The sequence below is a fragment of the Chroicocephalus ridibundus genome, chromosome 1 (genome assembly GCF_963924245.1).
Source record: "Chroicocephalus ridibundus chromosome 1, bChrRid1.1, whole genome shotgun sequence".
Lineage (NCBI taxonomy): Eukaryota > Metazoa > Chordata > Aves > Charadriiformes > Laridae > Chroicocephalus > Chroicocephalus ridibundus.
Window position 1 is genome coordinate 160,901,625 of NC_086284.1, and position 26,120 is coordinate 160,927,744.

A 26,120-nucleotide genomic window follows, 5' to 3' on the forward strand; every position below is an offset into this window, starting at 1 on the left:
ATGCATCTGTTTTCTGTATGAAGTTTTAAGTCTTGTAACGTGTTAGTTGTCGTAGGATGTTTCAAAGCTTAAAGCCCTCCGTGAGCATGCAAGCATATGTCTCAATATCAGCTATCACTTTCCTTTTCAAGGCTGGATTTTGCACTGTAGTTAGGATAGTTATACCTTTTATTTCTGCAAACGTCAGTCTATTAACAAAATGAATGCTTCCCTTAGTATTCCTTCAAGCCAAAAATCTTTCTTTTTTTCTTTAATCCCCGATCGTTTTACTTAGTATAATCCCCCTTCTTTTGATTGCTCTAAACACCTTAAACTTAAATCCTTGAAATGTAACTGTAACAACTCATTACCTGGGGGAACGGGGTACTGTTTATTCTGCGTGATATTTCCCCTGGGCATGTTCTCTGTCTTCCTGCCTGCAAATCCAACTCAGATTTCTTGTGAGTGTCCTGCCTTCCTGTGACTGTTTCCTTGCTTATTGACTTCTCTTTTGCACCCACTTGTGTTCTGTCTCCCCTGTCTCATTGGCTCTCCCTCTTGTTCTTATTTATGCCAGCTGCCCTTGTTAGGGTGCAGACAACTTCTTTCTCAAGCAACACACATGGTTAATTATATTATAAATGTTTAAAATTATTGAAAAATAATGGCAAACAGATAAAATATTTTTACTTGCAATGTCTCTTGTTTGTTTACATGAATTTCAAAATCTATTGTGTGTTTGTACAGTTACCAAATTACTTTTCTGACTCAAAGAACAATGACAACTCTGGTGTAAACCTCTAAATGTACAGTGCATAACCAGACTGATCATCCTGGCAGTTCTTAGAAGTTTGTCAAGTGAAAGAATTTAGCACAGATCCAAAAGCACTTATAACTGCTTATATATTAACTTCTGCCGTGTATGATTAATGTCATTGAAGGTAATTTTATTTGCTCCATGCATGTATTTTCCAGGTGAAAGGACTTGTGAAGCAGCACATAGACTCGTTCAACTATTTCATCAATGTAGAGGTATGCTTTCTTGGTGGGAAGAGAGTGGCTCTTAGTACTCAGAAAAGGCACGTGATTCTATTTTATTTTATTTTTTTTCCCTTCAGATAAAGAAAATCATGAAGGCCAATGAAAAAGTTACAAGTGATGCTGACCCAATGTGGTATTTGAAGTAAGCATGAAATGATTTCCATATCAGTAGTAGCATGCATACTATCTCACGGGTTTGTTATTGGCTATAAAATGTTTATAGGCACCTGTGTAGGCGTAAATCAAGCGAGTGTTTTCCACGACTTATCTCTTATGTGGAGCATTGAAAGATGGGAAGATTTAAAGAATAATCGTGTGAAGCAGTCTTAATAGCCAGCAGTTAACAATACCTTACATCACTGTTTTTCTGTAATTTAGTAAGCTTGGGTGACAGATGGGAGTTTCTTTTGGTTTATTTGCAAATGCAACTTGGGGCTTATTGCGTGTGCAGTTTAAATTTTAACTAACTAGAACACAGCTCAAATGCAATGAGATTTTGGTAAGAATCATTGCTCGTTATTGATCAACCTGTGCTCATCCAAGTAACTTCGTTTTTCAGTAAATGTAAATTCTGCTTCCTTCAGGTTGCCTGAAAAATATTTGGCTCATTGCTCATTTTGGAACTGTTTGTATTACAGGTACCTCAATATCTATGTGGGTACTCCAGATGTGGAAGAAAGCTTCAATGTGACACGACCTGTATCACCTCATGAGGTATTAATGTTTGCATCTGTCTTGGTTGTTTGATCTTGGGAATGTCTTGGATGGTAGCCGCATATGACTTCGAGTACACGCCTGCTACATTAGGTGATACAACGTGTGCCACCATCACTGTAGAAAGAAGCCTCAGAGATTTAAACATTGTGTAATAAATGTTTTTAATATTTTTTTCTCACATATGCGAATAGCTGTATTCAGTGTTTCATGGTAGCTGTATTTGAGTGGATTTCCATGAAAGTAGTGAAAAGTACTTCTCTCTCTTAATCTTGTGGCTCTCCTTATGACAGAGCTGAAGTCCTTGCACTACAATATGGTGTTCTGTGATGTTTTTATTAACGTCTTTTTAATATTAGCCTTGCTACTGTCTGCACCATAGGTCACTTCAGTCTCCCTTTCTCTCCCAGTCGTCTTTGGGAATGTACCTCTCATTTTTTTTGCTCACAGTTTTTAAATCTGAGTCAGAGAGCAAACATGGAAACTTTGAGCAGAAACAGATGGAAGTTGATAAGACTATAAGAAACTGCTGAAGAACGTTAGCCTTATGGGGAGTGTGTTTAACTTCTTTGCACTGCTGTAAGCACGTAGGTTAACAAATGGATTGTATACTGCTGGAATAAAGATGCATCTTGGAGAACAAATGTGACTGAAATCAGAGTCTGTTGGTTTTGGCAGGATGTAAGGTAGCTTCTCTACATCTAAGAAAGCCATAAACTAAGATAAGGTTTGGACCTTTTAGGATTGCTTCCAGGTATGTTAAGCTGTTCAGTTCCCTTCAGAGATTGCTCAGGAACAAAGTATTCCTCTCCTGGTGCTGTGCTTTGGGATTTACACCACTGCAACAGGGGTACTGACAGCTTCTTTTTGGCCTCAGAACAGGAATAGAGCTTGGAACTTGCTCTCCTTTACCTACGTAACAGCCTGTTGTCAACCTAATAAATCAGTTCACCTATCAGATGCATTTTTTCCTGCTATATACGCTTGATACTTGGATTGCTTGGGGTTTTTTCATGTAGTGTATGTGGCACACTTTAGACTCTATCATGAAATACATTCTGTGATTTGGAGAAATTCTATTTAAAAAAAAAAAAAAGCCATCTAGTGGCTGCCTCTGATGCATAGCCACATTTCTGTCTCCAGTGACCCTGACTCAAATCTCATTTAGTTTGATGGAAAGATTTTAACTAAGGCCATCAGCTCAGCCGTCAACAGTGCAATTGGATGTAATACAGCATAGTTACATCCTCATTGATGCACAATGCTAGTGCGTAATTTCTCCTTTTTTTTCCAGTGTGTTTTACACACATGAAAGCCATAGTTATTTCCTTAAATAAGATGCTGATCAGGTCAAACCAGGAGTGCAATTTAAAAAAACCAACAAAACAAAAAGATTGGATACTTCTGAGTATATCATTACATATCTCTGTTAGAGGCTTATAAAATTCCTTCCCAAAGACACCTAAAATTGTCAGATTTTCATAAGGGTCTGAGTATTTTACCTATTTTCAACCAAATTTGGGAGGTTTTATGCCCTTGGTTTCCTTGAAAATGAAGTCATGCCTGTCTTTTACCTCTAGGTATCTAGTGTAAGATGTTACCTCAAGGGAAGTGATACAAAACTACAAGTGCTGGAATATTACACTATGTAATTCTTATTTTATATCTGTGTCTTGAGTGGACAAAGTGCTCACAAAGAATCCCAAAGCCTTTTTTCCCCCAAGTTAATACTAATGAAGCTGTCTAACCCTCCTTCTCACACAGTTCTTATGGGAGTTTCATGAACTGTTCATACAGATGAATTTAAAGTAATTAGAAAATGGAAGTATTCTCAGTTACTTTTAAATTTGATGAAGTTGCTGGGGGCGCAATGGGACCTAGTTTCCTACAAGTCACAGCTTGAAAATTTTATTACTAGAGAAGTTTTACTTTTTAATTAGTTTACTTTTTAATGTGGAGAGAAGGAGCATCCAGTTTGCAGTGACTCTTGAGACATATTTTTCCATACAGTTGCATCTTCAATGCACAGCACAATCTTAATTGTCTTTTATTAATGCATAATCAATACACTGAAAGACTACAGAACCATACATGTACAAGAATGCTGATAAGTCTGTAATCCTGGAGCTCAAAGGTGTAGAATGCTCAGTGAGGTCACAAATGACCTGCTGTGAGTTGCTCTGTTGTATTCAGCAAATGCAATAAACTTTGTCTTGCATGAAGATACACAGTCCCTTAAGGGCTAGGGACAGTCATAGAGCGAGGCTGGGGAGAGCAGACCAGAAAGATCCAATTAGAAATTGTTAAGCCTTGAGCTATATAATGTCTTAGCAAGAGAATCAGGATATACATATCTATCTGAGGAATTTGCAAACAAATTCTGGGAATCTTTACAGGAAGTGATACTGTAGTGAGCCTTCTGTAAGTGTTCTGTAGAAATGGTACCATGCAGTGAGATTTGCTCATTCTATTAAGGTAGTACAGTGTCCCTCTTACTCTTGTGTGTTTCCCTTCTATCAAACTTCGTATGACAGCACAACTCTTCAGCTGTTGAGAGTCTTCACATGGAATTGTGCCTGAGCTGAGCGCTGCTCTTGGAGCCCACAGCATAGTATGGTCTTTGTGTCAGCTCTGCTGTTTAGGCCTGTTAGTTTAATTAACAGTTTAGAAGTTACGCTCTGCAGTGGTGTCCTCTGAAGACACAGATCCACTGTCTGCTTTTGAAACATCACAATAATTGTATTTGGTTTTTTTGGGGGGTGGTTTTGAACAAGAGACTCTGTCAAACATAATCTGGGTACCATGAAGAGCTTGATCAAGCTTCACTTTGCTTCCATTCTTTGTGAGCACTTACAGGAGATGGGGCAAACATGGGATGTTTTAAGAGAGACTCTTCAGCTTGTAAGCCAACATGTAACCATATGACTCTTCTCCTTTTAGTGCCGCTTGAGAGACATGACTTATTCTGCCCCGATTACAGTGGACATAGAATATACACGAGGTAGCCAGAGGATCATACGCAATGCATTACCCATTGGCAGGTAAGATACCACATGTCGAGCTTCTGGTATTAGTTTTCATTTGCTGCTGTGTTGGGAAGAGTTTTTACTGCAAAATAAAGGTAGGCAAACCATGCTTCCTTGTTAAAAGAATTAGTGAGCAGGCAAATCTTGATGAACAGTTGTACAGGATATGATTGTTAGGTTCTGTTACGAGATTTTGTTTTGCAAAAGCTTATGGAAATCTGTCTCCTTACAAAGAAGGATGGGTATAAGAATGGATATTGTCTGTGTTTGTATTGTTATAAAAGCAAAGAGGGAAATATATGAAAGAATACTGGACATGGAAGTCACATTGTTGCAAAATGGAAGTAATCATGTTTGCTTTGTAGCCAAATTACTCAGTCTTTCATACACAATATGTAGAGATACATCTGTGGATGGCAAAACCAGTAAAGCAAGCATTAGTTCTTTCCTACGAGGTTAAGCTCTCCTTTAAAATTGGTTTGGTTTATAGCCAAGGCTGAGCTTTGTGGAGAAACGTTGAGGATTTTGTGCTGGTTTTGTTTTTCTAAAGGCCGTCAAATGACTTGAGGTTATTAGTATTGTGAAGGACATCTAATTTCTTAAAGAAAAATTAATGTGCCTTAGGGAGAAAAACAAGCTCTTAACCATACCAAAAAGGCAAACCACCTGGCAGTTCTATCATTTATTGAAAGCAAAATTCTATTTTAAAGGCAATGAAGATGTCTGTCTTTTGTAGACAAGGTTTCTTAAAGACCAGCCCTGATGGCTTTAAAGGTCAGTGCCTTACAGAGATCGTTTACCATGTGACTGTGCATCTTACCAAAGGTGGAATACTGGCAGGAGAGAGAACATAGATACTTCTTGTAGTGAAATTTTAAGCTTTCATATAAGAAAAGAACAACTTTAACTCTGTCAATACCACATGATACGCAGCAATGCATTTACAAAACCAAGCTTCTGTAGTTGTAGTAACAACTTATTGTTCTAAGTTATTTCTTAAGAAACTATAAGCTTTTAAAAGACCATCTAAATTTGAATCCTTTGAATTATTTCATGGTGTGTGCTATAGGCAAAGAAAAAAGTTCAAGTAAATGTGCACTTTCACCAAAATACATTATCAATTTGTATACAAAAGACAATACTTTGAAGGATAAGTTATAGCTAAAAGAAGCACAACAAGAACTAATCTACACATTTGTCTACATCTCTCTTTTAAATAAAAATAAAACAATGGGGTGAAGAAGTCTTGTAAAGCATCCATATTATACTGGAAAAGACTAAATTGCTGCACAGCACTAGTATCTTGCATCCTACAATAAGGCCTGTTCCTTCAAATTCTTATTTCTCCTATGTGGTGAAGTCACAGCAAAACAATTAAATATTCTCCATTAAAAAATAAAGTTATGTCATCCGACTGGTTTTAAGGGCATACATGCAAAAAGTTTTTCTGTTGAAAACTGTTAATATCCAGTTATTATTTCCACGGGAAGTAATTTTCCTCATCTATCCCTAGTATTATACTGGTTTCCCTTTGCCTGGTGAGTATATACAATGCTCTTGTTTGACATGGAGTTCAGATTGGGACAGGAGAGCTGTATGTTCTTTCCTCTCTTATTTCTGTTGTTTGACAGAATCATTGATAACCTATGTCTGTTAGAAACAACAAAAAAACCAACAACCCCAGGGCGATATCTTTGTGTCTTTAAAAAGGAAAATTTCCTTTGAATGCTTAATAGCATTCCAAATTAGTGCAGCCATCTCTTTGTCTTTATATGCATAAATTCAATAACTCTTTCTTTTTTTATTATTTGCTTCCCATTCTTCCTAATAATTTCAGATATTAAAAAAAAATAGATTCTGCTCTCAAAAGGAGAGTGACTTACTATAGTGTCTTATGTTAGCTGCAAAATATTTCATTGTTTCCAAGCGAAATAAAGAATAGATACTTGGTGACATCTGTTTCACTGGAGTTTTTGGTGATGACATTTACATACTCCATTTTGAGTTTGCTTCTGCCAATGCTTGCTGTTTCTGATACAAATAGCCAATGCATTAGGCTTATCATGTGTGTGATACAAGGTTATGATTGTTGTACGAAGCTTCTTATCTCTAGGAAACACTTTCTCAGTGAAATGACTGAAGCAAGTAGGTTATCTGTCTAGAGCACTGTAGTGACAACGTAGTTTTTTATCCTCTTCAAAAATACAGAATTTTGAGTTCATCAGTTTTCTTTTCAGATATAATAAAATGAAAATGGCCAAGAAATTAAAATAATTTATAAGATTTGAATAGAAGACATATAACTTCATTAGCAAGAGCTGCCAAATCTTAATTTTTGTTGGAGTAATTTTGAATGAAATATCTGAGGTTGCAAATAGTTGCATAGTAGAACTCACTTTTAATTTTTTTAAAGTATGTCTTAGCAAATATGATTAAGCGAGTCAATATTTAAGCTTTATCTTAAGAACTTACCTGGAACATAGGTTTTTGAAAAGCTGTCCACCAAGGAGTGAAATTCTGTAAGTTGGATCGAAAGGCCACGTTTTTGTAGAAGAGACTAAAGGACACAGAGGTCTTTCAGTAGGTGTGGTGATAAGCTATCGCAAAGCTGGTTTTATCTTGTGGACTAGGTTGCTCAGTGCTTTATCCTGTCAGGTCTTGAAGACCTCCATGGGATAGAGACTGCCCAACCTCTCTGTGCTTCACTGTCCTCATGAAATAAGGTGGGATTAAAGGAAAAGCCTGTTTTTCATAGTTTACATGTGTCCTAATTGCCTTACACATGTTTTCTCCAGTTTGTTCAGCATGTTTTTTGTTCTGAATTTGACTATTCATTTTTTTTTCTATCTGAATCTAAAGTAAAATGGACCTGGTTTTCTTGCAGAATGCCTATAATGCTGCGTAGCTCCAATTGTGTTCTTACTGGGAAAACTCCAGCAGAATTTGCCAAACTTAATGAATGTCCTTTAGATCCAGGTATGTTTGCACTCACATTCTTTTTTCCCACCTGTGTTTTTAGTTTTAAGTCTTTTTCAACAAAGAAATACCCCATTGGTGTGTTTCCTGCCACTGTGAAGTCGTCGTGGGAGCTTCTCAAGCGTATGCTTGTAACTGAAAGAAACCAGCAGGCTTTTGATAATAGTGAGAAATGATTGACAGCATGGAGTGTTTGTATTTGCAGACAGCGTTTTCAACCACAAACAACCAATACACCAAAATTTTGAAAAAGTTGAGAAGTTTGTATAGTATTATACTGTGCTGTGTACATAGGAATAAAGGTGGAGTTTGTTCATGAAAATTAAGTGGATTGGGGGAGAGTAATTTAAGTATAATGGTGTCCTCCAGAGCAGGAACTCTCATTTGCTGCCTGTCGTAAAGCAAGAATAAAGTGTCACATGACAATATTTGAAATGTAGAGAGGAGATGAAGGTTTATAACAAGCAACTTACTTGTTTTTTCATCTGCTGCCTTTGAAGCGCGCACTGGACACGTGCTGTGCTTGCTTGTGATGGCAAGATACAGCGAAGTGACCTGCGGTGCTAGATGAGCATTAATAGATAGCTACCATTTAAGAGAGGAATCTAACATGGCTCATGTCTTATATTGTCTTAGATACAATACGGGTATTAAAATGCTGGAGAAGAGCAAGTTGGTAATTATGGAACACTTATTCTTTTTATTTGATACCAAGCATCTGAAATGGCCAGTTCTTTTTTGATGTCCTTATGATATACTCTTCTGGCAGGCAATATTTTTACCTAATTTTTGGAACTAGCAATTCTATAACATCTTTGAATAAGTATGTTTACCTTACAAGTTTGGGGTTTTTTTACAGCTTTACACTTTTTGGTCTGCCCGTGAGTTCCTTCTGTCCAGATAGTTCCCAAATAAAGTCTTAGGTCTCGAATACTATGTGTGAGCCTAGCAAATGTTCTGTTTAGTCTAGTGGAATATTTTCATAGTTTGTCCTTTACTCTTTTAGGGGAGAACTTGGTGTCTTCTTTTGTCCGTTGTGTAGTACTTATTGTTTACCTTCTAGTAATGCGTATTGAAGGAGGTGAGTAAGGTGCACGGGTACTGATATGCAAAATCTTTCTTTTCTGTTGAATAGGTGGCTATTTCATTGTTAAAGGTGTAGAGAAAGTAATTCTTATTCAAGAGCAGTTATCCAAAAACAGAATCATTGTGGAAGCTGATAGAAAAGGCACAGTTGGCGCTTCTGTTACCAGGTATGCTAAATGCCTGCAGTTACATAAAGCAGATAAAACCAAAGCTTTAGAAGTTCATTGTTGTGGTTTAAATGGTTTGTAGTTTTCTTCCTAGTATAGTTCAACAGGGAAAAAGCTGTAGACACTCAGTGCGACTCTCTTGCTGCTACCATTTTGTACACTAGAATATCAATCCCAAAATCAGTTAGTACAGTATTCCCATGAAAATGAGTGGGAGTTGCTCATATGCTTCGGGATTCGTCCCAGACTAGGAAAAGCAATCTCTAATTTTTAACATAACAAAGTACGCTTCCTAATTAATGGTGTTTGGTCTCCTTTCTGCAGCAATTAACATGAAGTTACCGCAGCGGAAATAGGATGTAACCCTTTGTCTGATTCTCTAAGTCAAATTGGTGTAAAATCTTCTGAAGGCAATTGATGAGGAAACAAAAATCAAGTATTTTTGTATTACACAAATTATTGAAAGTGTCAAGGTAGTCTAAATTTGGCCTTCCCTCCTCGACCAAGTTTTAATTATGTTATGTTTGCCTTTCGGTTTTGTTTTTAAGCTGCATGCTGATATAGTATGATGCTTGTCACTGTTCAATGTGAGGGCTGTTTTTTCTTCTCCAGAGGCCTCTCGTGCATCTCTACTAACTACTTTACTGTTCCACAGTAAGCCTAGATGAGGTTAAACGTACAACAGAAAGTACTGTTATCTTATTACTGTTGATGCCACAGTACCTGTGCACAGTTTGACCCTGCTGGTTACATCCAAGTTGATTATAAAAGCATGCAAATATCATTTTGAAAAATACAGGCTCTACTTCAGTCAAATATGGACCTTTGCCATCACAGGTGGTAACACCCTATTACCTTGGTGTTACGGGGTGATGTCTGGCTATTTTCTTGTAATATTTGAAAGAGGGGAAAATGCAATTAATTCAGCTGAAAGATTGCTCAAGCTTGATAAGTTTTATACAAAAGATTCTAGGAGTGCCAGTACAAACTTTCTGTTGGACATAATATATTTATTTTTTAACTTCAGTTCCACTCATGAGAAGAAGAGCAGAACAAATTTGATTGTGAAACAAGGAAGATTTTACCTGAGGCATAACACTCTGTCAGAAGATATTCCCATTGCTATCATATTTAAGGTAAGACAACTGTTGATGGGATGGGGGGGGGGAGGCAAAAAAAAAAAAAGCTCTACTGTAGCTCAAGAATGAAGACCAGCAGCAGCTCTCAGAAGTTAGTATGTACAGAAGGACTTGGCAGCGCTTAGAGAATGAAAGCTTTTTTCCCCCTGGGAAGTCATCTTTTTTGTATAGTAAAAAAGAAGAAAAGTGCTGCATTTTTCTGCAAGGAGAGCATTGCTGTGCCAAGACAAATGCTGTTACCCCCTTATTGCTTTTGTGAGATCCCTCTGCACTGCTGCCTGTTCTCCTGTTGCTACAGAGAGTCAGAAGGGTTTTGGTTTCTTTTGTTATGAGCTGTGTTGCAAACTTGTCTTAAGTCTTCTTTTCTGGTTTTATTTCCCCCCCTCCAACTTGAGGACTTCTGGGAAGCTCAACACCCTTCATTTCAGATCCAGGGACATGACATAGCCCTGAGCTAGTTATACATGACTTCTAGTCATAATCGTAAACAAAACAGAGGAGCCTTGCAATTCTTAGACCTTTGAGATTACTAGAGTGGCGTTTATTTCTTGGCAGTTAACTTCCTTTCACTGTGAATGAGCTCTGCCTCAGTCTTTCACTTCGAAATCCCTGTCTGATTCACGAATGCTCACCAGTATCTTCAGTGTAGTATATGCATAAACAGGCAACATAGCTTTGAAGTGATCCCTGGTGGGACTGACAAAGGGCTGTGAGAGGCATGCACCCCTGATTTTGGGCAAGAACTGGGGAGTCTTTGCCCTAACAGCTGAGCTGGTGACAGTGTCATGCCTTGGCCCTCACTGCCTGTGAAACTGTCAGAACTGCTTTCTTTAGCCCTCTGCTTCTCTCTTTCATTTTAATTCAGTCAAGGATGCGCAGAACTAAAGGCGTAATGATGACTACTCCCTAGCTGCCCAACAGGACTGGAAGCAGGCTGGTAGCCCATCTGTCTGGTATCAAACACACGGGTGTAAACCATCACTTAGTAAAGGTAGTAGGTGGACATGCACTGTCTGGCTCCTGGAGAAGACATCAGGGCATGGCCAGTCCTTAGGCTAGGACCTGTCCTCCCAACAGGTAGCTCCTTCCTGTCCTGTTGGCTTCGCTGCTGCCTGTGGGTTTGCAGTCTGGCGCACTGTGTGTGCAGGAGGAAATTGGGTGGCAGTCTTGGAGGCACTGTTCACAGGCAACGTGGCTTAGGGCACAAAAATGCCTCTGACTGGATCTGGCAAACAACAGAAGTAAATCCTATAGCTCCATTTTCGTCCTCACTGTAGTTGTTTACTGCACAGGTGGCTTGGGGAGGCGATAATCACTTGAAAAAATAAATTGCCAGGAGAGGGCAGCAGTTGCTCACAGCATCTGCCAGCAGTGCTGATTTGTTGGCGTTGGCAACTACAGATTTTTCTGTATTACTACAGCTCTTTGGCGAATTGAGACTTGTAAGAATTGGTTTTCTTGTAGAAAGCGCTTTGGGTTTGGTACTAGAAAATACTTTAATAATTGGGTTTAGACTTGAGAAACAAATATCTGTTACCTCTGATTAAGCTAATCTCTTCAAGTAGCTGGAGATCGTGTGGTTTTAGTGAGCAGTGTTAAAGGAGGTTGAGAAACTATTTGTGGAAAGAAATGCACATAAAAGTGTCAGGATTAAGTTCGCAAGTTTTCTGTTGCAGGAAAGTGTTAACGTGCCTCTTAATCCATTTGCTCAAGTACCAAACAGCTGGATTCCACCTTCACTTACAGACTTTTATTACATTTTGTCACCCCCTGCTGGTATAGATAAATACCTGCTCACAGAAGAGTAACTGCTCTGGGTTATTAAGTCTGAGGAGGTGGTTGTTGGGGTTTTTTTTAAGCAGCATTTTACTATTTTGATCACCTTCTGACAATGCTTGCTATAATTATCCCCATGCCTATATGTATCTTTTATATTCTAGATAATGTTGCATAGTTTTTCATTTATTTATTGAATAAGGGCTTACAGTTGTTAGAAGCTCTTAGCAGTAGTGCTTTTCAAAGATTTACATTGATTTAATCCAGTAGCAAATTAGCTGCACCCATTTTAACTATTCTGAATGTTCCATTCTTGACTGGCACTTTACTCATGAGTGGTCATTTTCCATACCTTTCCTTTAATGACGCGTGAACTTCAGGGATCTTCTGTCCACTTTTGATGAGTCTCCATCTGGAAACTAAAAATCCGAGACAATCCTTTCAGCGGATTCTTGGGCAGGCACCAGCCTCTGATCTTTCTTTCTTGGGCTTTGCTGTAATGCTGTATTACTCTATTGTACTTAACTACTAGAAGCAACATTACAAATGCTATATCTTAGGGATCCCCATGTAGCCTCATTTCTCTCATGTGGCAGTGTTATACATAGAAGATTTGTTGGGAAAGCAAGGTGAATAATTCCTTTCTGTTGTGACCCAAGTCTTGGAGCATGGGGTCTTCCTTGTTGCTAGTAAGTATTCTGCTTCTTGTAATGTAGAGATATGCATCTGCAAGGGGCAAAGTTAAGCTGTACAGACAATCTAACATCTGAAGTTTTGGTTGCCTTTGCATCTTTAACTGTAGCAGCTGCTTGTATAATTTCCAATTAAAAAATAAACTGAGACAGCAATGACAAAAATCTATTGCTCTGCATTTCCTCCCAGACCAGCATCCAGGCTGCAACCAAGTTCCATGTGCCTCTGTGTTTCGACTAAGAAAATGACAAGTAATTGGTAGAAGGCTGCTATCCAGTGCATGGGGCAGCTAGAGGGGACACTTATGTCAGGGACTATCTGAGGGTCAGTAGGAGAAGGCTGGGCAATTTTGGATTGTCTTTCTAGTCCCAATAGCATTAAATGGCCCGGTGTTCCTGCAGATGACTTAAGATGTAGATCAGGTACAGAAAATCATTGTAACTTTATACAAAAGGAAGCAAGTATTGGAGATCTGTGGTCTAATGTGGATTTAAAGCTACTGCAACTGTAAAGTGGAGATGTACTAATATCCCTTAGACTTCTTCGTCAAAAGCAAGGGCTGTGAAGTAGAGAGCATTACAAACACCACCTGTGAACAGAGCTGAGGCCTAAAATTCTTAAAGAGCTCCCTTTAGAATCTAAGAGCACTTTTGCATTTCAGGCAAGAGTCATGGACACAGCTGCATCCTTTCTTTTCTTTCATGGTGAAGAAGGAAACCCAGGTTTGTGGGCTGTGGAGAGGGGTGGAAATCATGTGGATCTAAAGGTCCCTTGATCTGGATAGGTGAAGGGACTGGCCTGTTTTAGGATCACCCTAAAGGGAGCATCTGCCTTGCAGTTCATCCTTATCCAGACTGCAAGCCTGAATGACATTGTTCTGCTGCGTTGCTTTTCTGCCATCCAGACCGGTAAGGATCTTAGTGATTGGCATATTTGGAGATTTAACAGCTAGTTGTGCCAAACACACGTGAGTTGTGGTATTGTGAAGTTTAGCACATTGACCACAGCTAACTGAAATTTGATAGGCTACAAAAGGCATGTTCCTGGCACTATTCTAGGACAGACTTGAAGCGTCTGCTCTTAAGATGTGGGGAGTTAGTGCTTTGTTGCTGTGCTAGCTTAAACACTTCTCTCCTAACATTTCATCTTGAAAGTAACGAAGGCATTTGTGCAGTCCTTATGTATGTAAATGCAGGTTTTGGTTTGAAGTAGTGATATAAATTGGAAATTTTTGCCCCCAAAGTATGTATTTGTTGAGGTTTTTAAAGGGCTGTTAACTGCCTTCTAATGGGAAACAGACACAACTAATTTGCTTTCTGCTTACTGTGTAACACTGCTTCATTAGTTAATATACACATGCAGCCAGAATGGTATTTAGGATGTCCTAAGTTGACTTCCAACCCCAAGAGACCTTTGTTTTAGCTGTGTGTCAGTTGTGCACAGATGATTGGGTTGTGTGAACTGTGTGTAGTACATTTTTTTAATGTGTCAGGCTATGAGCTACGCAGGCTTTACCTGGGGATGCTCAGTCAGTTTTAGTTAGCAATGAGCATTAGAGGAGGTGTGGAATATTTCTGTAGTACTTCAGAGCATTTCTATCTTGAAAAACATAAGGGTTACAGGTGAGGTGGTGCTGCTGCTTTTGCAGGGAGCTCCCTACATTGCAGGCAATTAGAGCTGTTTTAAGTTAATGGCTATTTTTCTTTCGGGTGTGTGGTCTTGATTTGGTAGACTGGAGTGAGTCCTGAGAGCTGCAGTTGCGTGCTGCACCAAAACTGGTTGGGGAAGGAAGAGAACTATAAGTAACCTAGGGGGACTTAAAAGTTGAATTTTACAACCTGAATTGCTAGGTGAAGAATCTTTAGTTTATGTGGGAGCTGTAAGGAGCTGCTCTAGGACCTGCGGCAAAAGATTTGAACAGCAGGTCAAGTTTCATTTTTACAAAACCGTGTTAGTCTTGGAGCTGTTAAGATGCAACTCTAGAGGAACAGCTGAATGGTGGTCTTACTGGATCTGCAGAATTACGGGTTCCCATGGCTGCAGTTTCATAGCTCGTATCTTTTGAATTATGAAAGCTCCGGACCAATTCTGTCTGTGATGTCAACCTTGAACTTCCCTGACATCTTTTTAATCCAGTCATCTGCCTGTCTCCATTCTGTAATTTAGCCTGATGGACTGCAGAACTACATTCTAGGGAAGTGCCATGGAAACGCCTAGACATCATCATTAAGACACGAGCTGGGGGAGGAAGAGCTGGGCTCACAGTCTCTCATGCATGCTGTCTCATATGTACGTGTGTATGCACATACATGAGCGTACACACACATGCTTTTTGGGCATCAGGAACCTCCCTAGTCCTAGGAAGCGGTTGACCCCAGTTGGACCACTTCCTCCCACTTGAACTCAGGATGATCTGGGTATTCTGAATGTTTGCTTTGACTTGTCTGTCTTATGTCCATTGACGACTAGCCTTCCAACCATGCTCTTCAACAGCCTGCTTACCGCCTCCTTCCTCATCCTTTCACTGCTACTGTTAAGTTATCCCTCTGCAATGTCTCCTTCCCCTCCACCCTCCTGTAAAATTATCCCTTTGTGACATTGCCTTCCAATCACAAATAAGGAAGACGTCTTGTCTCCTGCTTTTCTTTTATGTTAATTCCCTTTCCCTCAGCTTTGTCCTGGGATCATTAGCACTTTAAGCATAAGGCCCATTCCTACTTTGCATGTCCTTAGTGTTGCTGTAACACAAGCAACAAGCCAGGAATATTTTGTTACTATCCTAGTGATGTTACAGGTTAATTATGGAGTACTTTTTTCATGGTGGTTTTTTTTTGTGCCTTTTATTTTTTTTTGTAGAAGTGCAACATCAGGACCAAACTTACTAAAAAAGAAAATGTTGACAAATCTATCTGATACCAGCATGGGCCTGTTGCTTCCCCTGTTAGTGTTGCATGTAGGTGGATTTGTGTGTGCAGCTCTGCCCATGATTGTTGAGAGTACTCAGATCCGAGCCTTTCCCACACACAAATTCAGAATTCTCAAGTGAGCTTGCTGCTATAAACTTTAACTAGAAAATCTACACAGGCGTAATGATATGTCCTGTTCTAATCTTCTTCTTGTCAGACTTCTGATCAGAGAATTCATCAAGTTAGAAGAAATTATCATTCCTCTTTAATTTACCGTGGCTTTCTGTTTTTTAATGGATGAAAGAGCATAGTAAAACTGCAGGCTGATTTCCCCCCCCCCCTTCTTTTGTTCACTCTTTACATGACTTACAATCTGGTTGCCACCCTAAAATTAACCTGATGGGTAGAAATAGGGTGATATCTTATCAGCTTGCATTTGATGTGCTTTAGATAAATGTATTCCTGGTATACATGCCTAGAATGGCAGACAGGTTCCCTGTAGGTTAAGTGTAATAATCGTATGAATCCAGTTGTGGTTCCTAAGCTGGTTTGCTGGTCAGCTATTAAGTGCTAGACACATGAAAAATTGCTATTGTGAAGCTTTCGTACTTTTTGTAGACTTTCTTATGAGTCTGGCTCTCAGGTCATGAGGGATTTTTTTAACTTCTCTGCTGAGTCTTGTTTATGTGTGACCTTATTTAAAAGGGTGAGGAAGAGTAATAATATTTGGAAAATAAGAGATCTGAACTACAGTAGTATCACATGGGCAAATTCTGGTTCTGAAACGAGCGTTATAAGCAGGGGGGTGACTACTTAGTGGTAGGAAACGGTGGTGAAACATTCTTATCTGGTGAAGTAACTGTGTCTTGATTTGGCATGCATGTCTGTCCGAGATGGTGGGATTGTGATCTGTGCTTAGCACTAAAACAGGAGTGTTCTCGCACTGTTAAGGGTGTGTGCTGCTACTTTTGCACTGCTTTTAATTTCTACTAAGCCACAAGATGAAGAGACAGAGTTTTAATTTAAAGGAACTTCAACCAACCGCTTCTTTGTTGAAAAATAAAGAAGAAATGAAAGGGAAGGAAAAAAAAAAGCCGGATGCTTCACAATTAGAGCAACAGTTTTGCAAGGGGATAGCATTAGCTAGGTGTTAAGCAAGGTGACACCCAATGAAGGGAATAATAAGGGAAGGTATTTGTGCATTTTTGAGGAAAATGTGACTTTTTGGGACACTGCCAGTTTCTAATGAGAACCAGAATACTGGGGTGTACATAGGCCATTATTTACAATGGTCTCTGTGGCAGGCAGTTTGAAGAATAATATGAACGCAAACGTAACTTCCTCACAAAGTTCTGAGAAACATATTATAACTCAGCCAGAAAAGGTTTAGTGAGATTATTCTGTTTCTTGATATGGCAGAGCTCCAGGCAAATGTGTGAAGGGGGGAGCTTTAGCACCATCTGGAATCCACAAAGGCCTTCACTGCTGGCTGCCACCTTGAAACACTTACTGATAGAGAGATTTTTCTAAACCTGTTAAGCGCTTTCTTAGTTTATTAAGCTTTTCCGCAGTATAAAGTCTAACAAGGTGTCCAAGGATCAGTGAAATAACAGAATGGCTTTCAAGTGGAATTGTGTCGTGAAGTCATCTTCTAAGTGCAGAGAGCTGCAAAGGAGGTAAATTGTAAATGTTTCTCAAATGGGACGTGCTGCATCACAGTCAACTGAGTTTGTGAAATTGCTTGTGGTAAGAGACCATGTGTAATCTCTTAAGAAATTTCACCTTCCTTTATTTATTGTAGATTCTGACTTGGTTTTCATTGTTACGCATGTAGGGTTGTTATTACCTGATGTTTATTTCTTCTTTAGAAAAAGCATAGAATTTAACTCCTGTCAGGAAAAAAGATGCTCTCCAAAGTGTGTGTGTGTTCCTGCCTCTTATCAAGATTTCCATTTAGCGTTCTTCCATAGCTAGAATATGTGCTGCCAGTGCCAGATGGCACAGTTTCATAGAGAAGAACTAGCTCTTGCTTAGTAGTAATGCAGACAAACAATACCAAATTAGCATAAGCAAATGTCAGTGAGTTAACATAAAGCCTGTGCTATTTCTGTCTTTTCTTCTTTTCGTAGGCCATGGGTGTTGAGAGTGACCAAGAGATTGTACAAATGATTGGCACAGAGGAACATGTGATGGCTGCATTTGCTCCTAGTCTGGAAGAATGCCAAAAAGCTCAGATTTTTACACAGATGCAGGTGTGTCTTTTCACATGGCCAGAGGCCATAAAAATCTAAAGACGGTGGGTATTGACCACTTTGCTGTGTCAGCAATCGACATACACTTTGTGTTTCAAAGTTTGTTTTTGGGGGGTTATTTTAAGCTGATGGTTTTAAGGGCCAGGACCTTTCAAAAGTGATGCTTTGCTCTCATTGCCTAACTGCAAAAAAAACCCCCAAATTCCAGAAATGCTTGGCTTTCAGAATCCCAGGGTTATGTTTTAAAGTATGTGACATAGTGCTGTCCATAAGATTAAGAGTTTTTTGTTGAGGACGATTCCCATTTTTTAAAAAGGGATTGCATGGCCTGTTTTGCAGAAGCCCCATTGATGTGGACGTGACCATTTCATCGTTAGTAGATGTTCTCCTCCAATTCTGATCTCTTGTATAAAGCCCACAATAATAGCCACCCTCCGTCCTGCTAAAGACTTGCAAGAATTTTCTTCAGCTTGCGTACTTTTTTAATTAGCCAGAACACAGGCTATTTTGCTGGCAGCATTTCCATCATGTCCATAATCTGCTAGGAGAAGCGTTTGAAGATTAGTCTTACTTCTGCTATTTCTTTGTAAACTTTATCAAATCATTCCACATGTGATGTTGAGTGTTGTAAAGTGAATGTCTTTCTGGTTTGCATCTTTTGGGGCTTTTCAGGGTTAGAGCTAGCATCAAGGCCTTCCTAATTCAGAGTCAGAAGAGCAAAATGGTGATGCTGGAGGAACATAGAGAAATGTGAAGCATGCAGGAAAGCAGAAAAACAGAAATACAAGAGTTACTCTGTGCAAGAAATGTCAAATGAAATGAAAAGAGAGTGAGTTATTTGGGGAAGGCGGTAACAGATGGAAAGGAGAGCCGAGAGGGTAATTCTTTGGCATAGGGGGCATGGCTTTATTTCCAGGCAGGAACTTCCTGTGTGGACCTGGATTGTTTCTTTGCTCATCTGACCCTGAATTTGCAGATTGATTCATTTCTTGGACAACTGGTAAGAGAGTAAGAATCCATCAGTCATTGCAAGGTACTCTTGGAGACAGATGTGGATGCCACACCGTAGCGTTTGTGTCTATTAAACAGTGAGTGTCACCTCATGGTTTTATATCTGAGTGAAACTTAGCAAGTACACAAAAGAACTGGAGGTGAAAAGTCAAATTAAATAAACTAGATATCTTTAGATTTTATATAACCCTTTTTCCTATATCTCTGCAATCCCCTTTCTTTTAATGTTGTAGTAATCATGTGTCCCCATTCCAAATGTTATCAACATATAATAAATAACATGTATATTTAATGATAATCAATTGTGTTGATTTTCAAGATTTTTTTTATTTTATTAGCATCGTTTACATGTTTGGTATTTTGTACTCTGCTTGGAGTGTGTCATCTGTGGCTAGTGGGATTGCACTGATTGAGGAATACATACAGATCTCTGTGTGTGTGTTTATTTGTATAGGTTACAATTCTGATATTAACTCAAGTTAATTCCCCTCCTTGACAGGCATTGAAGTACATTGGAAACAAAGTACGAAGACAAAGGATGTGGGGAGGCCCAAAGAAAACAAAGATGGAAGAAGCACGAGAGCTGCTGGCATCAACTATTCTGACACACGTTCTTGTATGTAATGGTTTTTTTTGAAACTGGAGTAAATTCATGTGGTTATTTATGGTGTGAGCTTTCTTGGTAGGGAAAAATGTCTTTGATTGCTTTGTAGCTGTGGTAAAGTAAATCATCCTCAAAATAAAGGGGAAGATTTGGGTTGAGTCAAAAGTAATCTGTATGAAATGCTGTACCATTGGACTACTTGTCATACTATGCATCTTTTTCTGCATAGCCAGGCAGTATCAGCTGTTAGTTCAGGATGTTTTTCTCATGACCTATACCTTTATTCTGATTTGTTTTCATTTACTGTCTATTTCAATGTCACTAATGTATATTACTTTTAGCATTTTTAAAGAGGGTAAAGTGCACAGATCCCTTTAACTCCTCAGTCAGCCCAGATTACCCATTGATTTAAATGCATGTGTTTGTCTGTATAAGAACTAAGGAACTGAGCCTGAAACATCAGTATGTTTTTCTTTTTTTTTGTTGGTTTGGTTTGGTTTTTTGTTTATAGGTGAAGGAATTCAATTTTCGTGCCAAGTGCATATACACAGCAGTGATGGTGCGCAGAGTAATTTTGGCTCAAGGAGAAAATAAAGTAGATGACAGAGACTACTATGGAAATAAACGTTTGGAGTTAGCAGGGCAGGTGAGTTTTTACTTCAGAGCAAAGTGCTCTTTTAGAGTTTTATTACTATCTGCATTTAAAAGATGCAGAATAAGGAGTCTTCTCATTTGAAGTGTTTTTCCTCTCATTTTATTTTTGTTGGCTTTTCTGTATTGCCTCGTAGATATGCTTCTGTGATTGAGACTAATAAATCATATTCTCATTTCTGTATTGCCTCTTTTTACCAGATAAAAGGACAGAGCAGTGTAAATACCGCATCAGTTCTAGTTCTATTATAATATTGCTAGTGCCAAGAAGGCAGAAGTAAGATCCATCTTCCAATGTCCCCCTCTAAGCAATTGGTTAAGGGAATAAACTGGGGCCAAGTTGGTGCCTGCATGTCAGATCCAGGCTGTCCCACTATGGATAACCCAGCTAGCGTAGCATCTCACAGGGACAGCCACCCAAGCCTTTTAGGATTTGGGGAAGCCCATAAGATGCTTATTTGCTGTCAGCTGCCTTTCTAGCCTCTAGAGTAGCATGAATTAATAAAGTAAGTGGTTTAAAGTTAACTTGAGCAACTTATGAAAGTGGATTGCATGGACTTTTCTGCTTGCAGAATTTTGGCACTGGAGGTAGAAGCAGTAACAAAGGGATGCGAAGGATGGAATGGTTTGAGGTGTCTGGCTGGCACTGTTCTTTTGCAGAGAGGGTGGCAGTTCACAGCTGTTGGCTAAACTATCTTCTCCTAGTGCAGTGGGAATTTGCCTATCAGGTGATGGAACTGCTTAGTTACCATGACATGGATTTTTTCCTTGCCATGTGTGGTTATTTAATTAACCAATTTAGATTAGGATTGGACTTCTTTGTTGTGCTCTGTATTAACTTCAGTTGGAGTTCTGGCAGTCAGTATCATCTCTGGTTATTGATCGTGCATCAGAAATTCAGGCAAGTATACATAATGCACCAGGTTGGAGAAACTATGCATCTCTGGTTCCCACACCATTTGTATTGGGATTTCTGTTGCGGCACAGGTAACAATATCCATTCCTTTTTGTTCATATCCAGTGGGAATTCTCATCTTACTGTACTTTTTAAGATGTGTGCTTGCATATTGTCTCATACTCCTTTTCTCCTTCCCACCCTGCCCTGTCCTCCATGCACACATGTGAACACACACACAGAACGCGCAATCATTTCACAGTAAAAACATGTGCTTTGCGTCCTATTTTTCTGAAGAAACTTTGATGACACTCTTGAACACACTCTAAGCACAAGGAAAAAACCCTCTTAACCTGTTACAAAAAACCAGTTCTTTCTTCAAATAAATATGTTGACTGTTCATCAAACTTCTGTGCTGAAGCACAACATGTTTCTAAAGTGTAAGGAGTAGTAAGAGGACGTTAGTGCAATGTTCTAATGGGGCAAATATTTTAAGCTATAATGGATTTATTTGGTTTCTGCTGAAATGTTGTTGCTGTAGTTCAGTATGACTGTAATCAGTGAAATTAGTTGTTGCTTTGTCATCACATTGTTCTTATTTAACTGTATTGAAGGACTAGTTTGGGTTTTTTTCTAATATTTTTAGGGGCAGAAAGTAGAGCAGGTAAAAAGTTTCCTACAAGCTGTAAGAAAAAGGACTCTGCTCACACAGATGTTAACAACCAAAGTAATTTTAAATTAACTGGGAAGAGGTTTTAAATGTAGAGGATCATCATAACAAAGCCAATGCGTATTTTTTTTCTACATCAAGGAGAACTATGCAGGAGGGGTTGTAACGCTTGATTAAAGGTAGTTCTAGCTCCCTTGTAGTATTTTAAAAACTCATTTCAAGCTGAACACTTGAATTCCTCTGTGCCACATTATCGATGTAACGTTAATTTGATTGGATTACACAGTGAAAAGTGTAGAGATTTTTTTTTTTTACCAGTTTCTAAATGTTTATGTCTAGCTAAAGTTTGCATGGATAAAATGGTTGTTTTTTTCTTTTAATGCCAGCATGTCCCTGGAATAAAAATCCTGTTGATTTAGAATTTGAATAAAGAAAAAAAAAAAAAAAGAAAGAAAAGATTCCCATGTGAGGAGAAAAACATAGCGGTCGAAACAGTGTAAAGACATAAAAGGTATTGTGTTTATAAAAATGTGTGAAAACAATAGCTGCTAATTTCACACCCCATGGGACAAGAGAGTACGAAATGTGCTTTAGCTTTAGATAACGGAGTTGTATCCACTAGCCAAGCTGGTTTACAGAGCTTTCTCTTAGTCTTTCTGCCACTAGAGGCTCGGTAGGCCAGGTGCCAGCTGAGGTGTTAGCAAAACCTACCGATTTCAGGCTTAATCTTTTCACCTACCTTTTCTCTTTCCTTAATGTGTTCATTATTTGCTAAGCATTACTCTGTTCTTTGTCCTCGTTTTTTTGTTGGGTTTTTTTTTTTTTTGTTTCTAATGCAGCTTGCTTTGTATGGGTGAGATATGGAACAGCACCAAAATCCGGCACCCTGGAAAGCAAGGGATTTCTACCCTGTGACAAAAGAATACCGCCTTGACTTCAGAGATTGCCTAATCCCAGCTGTTCTGATAATATAATTAAGGCTGCCTAATGTCTTTAATTTTGCAACCAGTTTGTGTGAAAGGGAGAATTTGGCACTCTAAAGGCTTAAACGCTAAATAGCAATCTCAAGGCGCCTAATTAGAATTCTCTGACATTAAGCTAATTGGTGAAACTGTATTTCAGCAGCTTAACTTCTTTATTAATTTTTCTTAGGATTTTCAATGAAAATCAATTGATGAGCTGTCAGTATTTTTTTTTTTCTTAAATATAATTTGCTCTTTAGTGCTGCTGTCTGAAGCAGGCTGAAAGGCCCTGGACTAAATATGAAATCCATTGAATATTATCACTGGCATTCCATCCTTTTTCTTAAATCTCTTGCTCTTGACCTAAATGTGGTTATTGTGAGATTCTGCTTTGCCAGATAGTCAGAGCTCTTACAGACCAAGAGTCTGTCAGTGAAATTAGCAAAGTATGATGCTTTTCAGACTGGCAAATAGTAGCAAGTAGGTGTGCTTGGGGTGTAACTTACTTGATTAGTTCAGAGAAGAGAAAGGATGGCTTTATAATCCCTGTGGCATGTGGAATTAGGAGATCTTTGCAATTTTATGATCAAGAAATCAAATATGAAAACATTCTCTGAATGAATTTTTTAAAATGTTCTGTTAAACGTTTAAGTCCTGCTCAAACCTGTTGAAATCAAATGTGTACTGTGATTGATTTCAAAAGAGTTCTTATTTAACAAGCCTATCAGACATCTCAAAACTGCGCATTCCTTCCTTTTACGTTTTCCCTACTTTTGAACTGCTTCCCTCATAATCTAGTTTTTGTAGGGTCCTGTGGGTTCTCCTTCCTAATATGATGCTTCTAAAAAATGCTTTTATTTCTGACAGAAGCCTGCTTTAAATGAGCTGTGACATTGCAGGTGAGTTGCAGGTGGCTGGATTTCTTTTGAGAGTGGTGAGAGGGTATCGTCTTGTAAATGTTAATGGTACTACAAGCATCAGGAGGGAAGGAGGGTCTACAGCAACTTCCTGTCATGCCAAGGCCAGGTCTGAAAAAAAACCACTTAACCAGTTTTCAGTAAAAACTCTCTGTCCAGAGTGGAAGTTTTTGGATTTTATTTTTGTCAAGAGTTATCATACAGTGCGTGTTATTGCTGTTTTTCCAATTTAGTGACTGAACACTAAGTGCTCCTTATGCCTTGTAGAGTATACTGTCAAAGATAATCCAGTCCTGCTCTCTGTGAGGGCCAGTAGGAGCTTTTTATTGAAAATCAGATGTCTGTCTTGAGTTTCCTGGTGTTATTTTTTTTATTTTTTATTCTTAAATGCATTTGTGATGCCGGTGAAAAGAGTAGCTTATAATTTAGTTAGCTGCTTTACAGTGTCATTTGCCAAATGCTTTGGTCAGCCCAGCTGGGGCATGTAGGTAGAGAAAAGCAAATGGAAGCTAGTGGCCCATCCCAGTGATGGAGTGGTTTGTTTTCTGGTTTCCAGAAGGTTTCCAGAAGGGGAAAAGTTGGGAGTACGTCTGATGGAGACAGTTAAAATTCAGTTTAATTCTGCTCGTACAAAAATTAAATTGTACAACTGACTCCAGAATGTCTTAGCTTGTGGTGACTGAATACCTACCTTGTTCACCCCTACAATGCTTTGTACACTGGGAATCATCATTTCTGGCATGGGTAACTGCTGCATTTTTAGTTCTTTTGACACTTGGAGCTGCTGTAAAATAGAGTCCCGGGACAGAACTGCCAGGTTGTAGAATTTACGTTGCTTGTTTGCAAAGCTAATCATTGTGAACACTTAACACCTACCATGTAATACAGTTTTAAGTGTTTCGGGAAGCTATTAGTGTATGCAAGGAGTGGCTGAGCAAACTGCAGAAGCAAAGCAGATTGGAGAGCAAAAAAAGTCAGATCACAAACTTTGTTAGTCTTTTCCTTTTATGGCTATTTTAAGAACTGGAAGTAATTATTATACACATACAGGAAATAACTGCTTTAAATTGCAGCACTTTTGAAGGGTTTATCGTTGTTACTTTTTCAATTCATCTGTGTTACGTAGCTTCTTTGCTTGAACTGTAGACTTTTTTTTTAAAGGGAGAGATGTGGAAAAGCATTGCACTTTCCAGATAGTAGCACTTCTAAAAAGCATGGCAGGTGTTGAACCAGGTGGACTCTGTGGGTGTAATTGGTTTTCCATAGATTGTTACTGGCAGAAAGTAGCAGGATAAAAGTATATCTGAGCGAGGAGGCTGCCTACATAACCCAAGATATGTCTTGCCAGCTGTCAAGAACAGAGGTTGCATCTGGGCCCCTAAAAAAGTCTCTTTCAGTCCAGAAGCAATGGTGACTGTAAGCCGTTTGTACTTCAGTCTGGTCTTGCAAATGGTGCGCTGCTTCCAAACTCTGTGCTGCTGAGTTGCTTCCCCTACGGGCCCCTTACAGTCACTTGGGTGTCTGTCTTGTCCATTTTAAGTAGCTCCTGGGAGGGGGCACTTTAAACAGCCTTTTTCACTTTTAATAATAGAATATCTCGAAGTGACTCTTCACTTATTGCTTTACTGCAGTTATTCCATACAGTATTAGAATAGAAGTTGGTCTTGCTTCCAAATCTTGTGTGTAATTCAGGGTTGTACATTGAGGGTATTAAATCTTTAAAAGATTTTGTGACTTTAAGAAGGAAGAAGTAGATCAGATGGATTATAATATGGCAGATTAGGGAAAACGGTAAATGGATAGTGTAGAGTTGGATGGATATGCTAAGATACTGTGAAGGAAGGATTAAAGCAAACCAAAAAGGGATAAATGCATAGGCTTAGAGAATTATTCTACTTAATTTGCTTTCTATTATGAGATAATTTCTCTAATATTGCACTTTAATTTAACAAGGCAAAAAACTTGTGAGAAAAATATCATTTGAGAAACACAGAGAATATTTTTTTAACTGACAAGAAGTATAAAGGTGAAAATATTAAACATGTGTTTCCCTGCGCCTGCATTTCCTAGACCTGGAGAAGTACAATTTTTCCCTTAATCCAATTGTTTTGTATTTCCAGCTTCTTTCTCTTCTGTTTGAAGATTTATTCAAAAAATTTAACTCTGAACTGAAGAAGATTGCTGACCAGGTAATTCCCAAGCAACGTGCAGCTCAGTTTGATGTAGTGAAGCATATGCGTCAAGACCAAATCACCAATGGTATGGTCAATGCCATCTCCACAGTAAGTATTTTTGTTTTCATCCTAGCATGTAAAGTCTTTTCTCCCTAGTGAATGGTGGAAATGTATGAATTTTGTTCTGATGACTCTATCATTTGTCGTAAAAGCAAATCTGTTTAACATTCTTTATAGATTAAAATTGCAAAACTCTGTCATGGCCGGGGCTTTTGGAATTCACTGAAGAATCATTAATCATTAAACCACTTTTTATTTCCCCATTTATTTCAAAGTTATATTTTAGTGTTTTGGAAGGAATGGTAGAAACAAGCAACTTTAAAATAGTGATCATGTTTGTATTTATCCAACTTGCCGTCTTCTAGGTTATACTTGACTATGTGGTTCATGGTGTTTTTTATTATCTGGATTTAGCTAGGGT

At 38.7% G+C, this 26,120-nt stretch overlaps 1 protein-coding gene across 2 annotated transcripts in view; it reads left to right on the top strand.

Annotated features, from left to right (window-relative positions):
* The window catches only part of POLR3B (RNA polymerase III subunit B), a 79,622-nt gene that overhangs the window by 2,798 nt on the left and 50,704 nt on the right, over nucleotides 1-26,120 (top strand). For both annotated transcript variants that reach the window (XM_063321189.1, XM_063321181.1), the window contains 11 exons: nucleotides 955-1,011; nucleotides 1,098-1,162; nucleotides 1,659-1,734; nucleotides 4,675-4,775; nucleotides 7,645-7,736; nucleotides 8,872-8,989; nucleotides 10,017-10,125; nucleotides 17,633-17,755; nucleotides 19,266-19,382; nucleotides 19,882-20,016; nucleotides 25,586-25,747. In XM_063321189.1, the coding sequence (XP_063177259.1) occupies nucleotides 1,110-1,162; nucleotides 1,659-1,734; nucleotides 4,675-4,775; nucleotides 7,645-7,736; nucleotides 8,872-8,989; nucleotides 10,017-10,125; nucleotides 17,633-17,755; nucleotides 19,266-19,382; nucleotides 19,882-20,016; nucleotides 25,586-25,747 (1,086 nt within the window). In that variant the 5' untranslated portion in view covers nucleotides 955-1,011; nucleotides 1,098-1,109. The remainder of the gene's footprint in view (nucleotides 1-954; nucleotides 1,012-1,097; nucleotides 1,163-1,658; nucleotides 1,735-4,674; nucleotides 4,776-7,644; nucleotides 7,737-8,871; nucleotides 8,990-10,016; nucleotides 10,126-17,632; nucleotides 17,756-19,265; nucleotides 19,383-19,881; nucleotides 20,017-25,585; nucleotides 25,748-26,120) is intronic.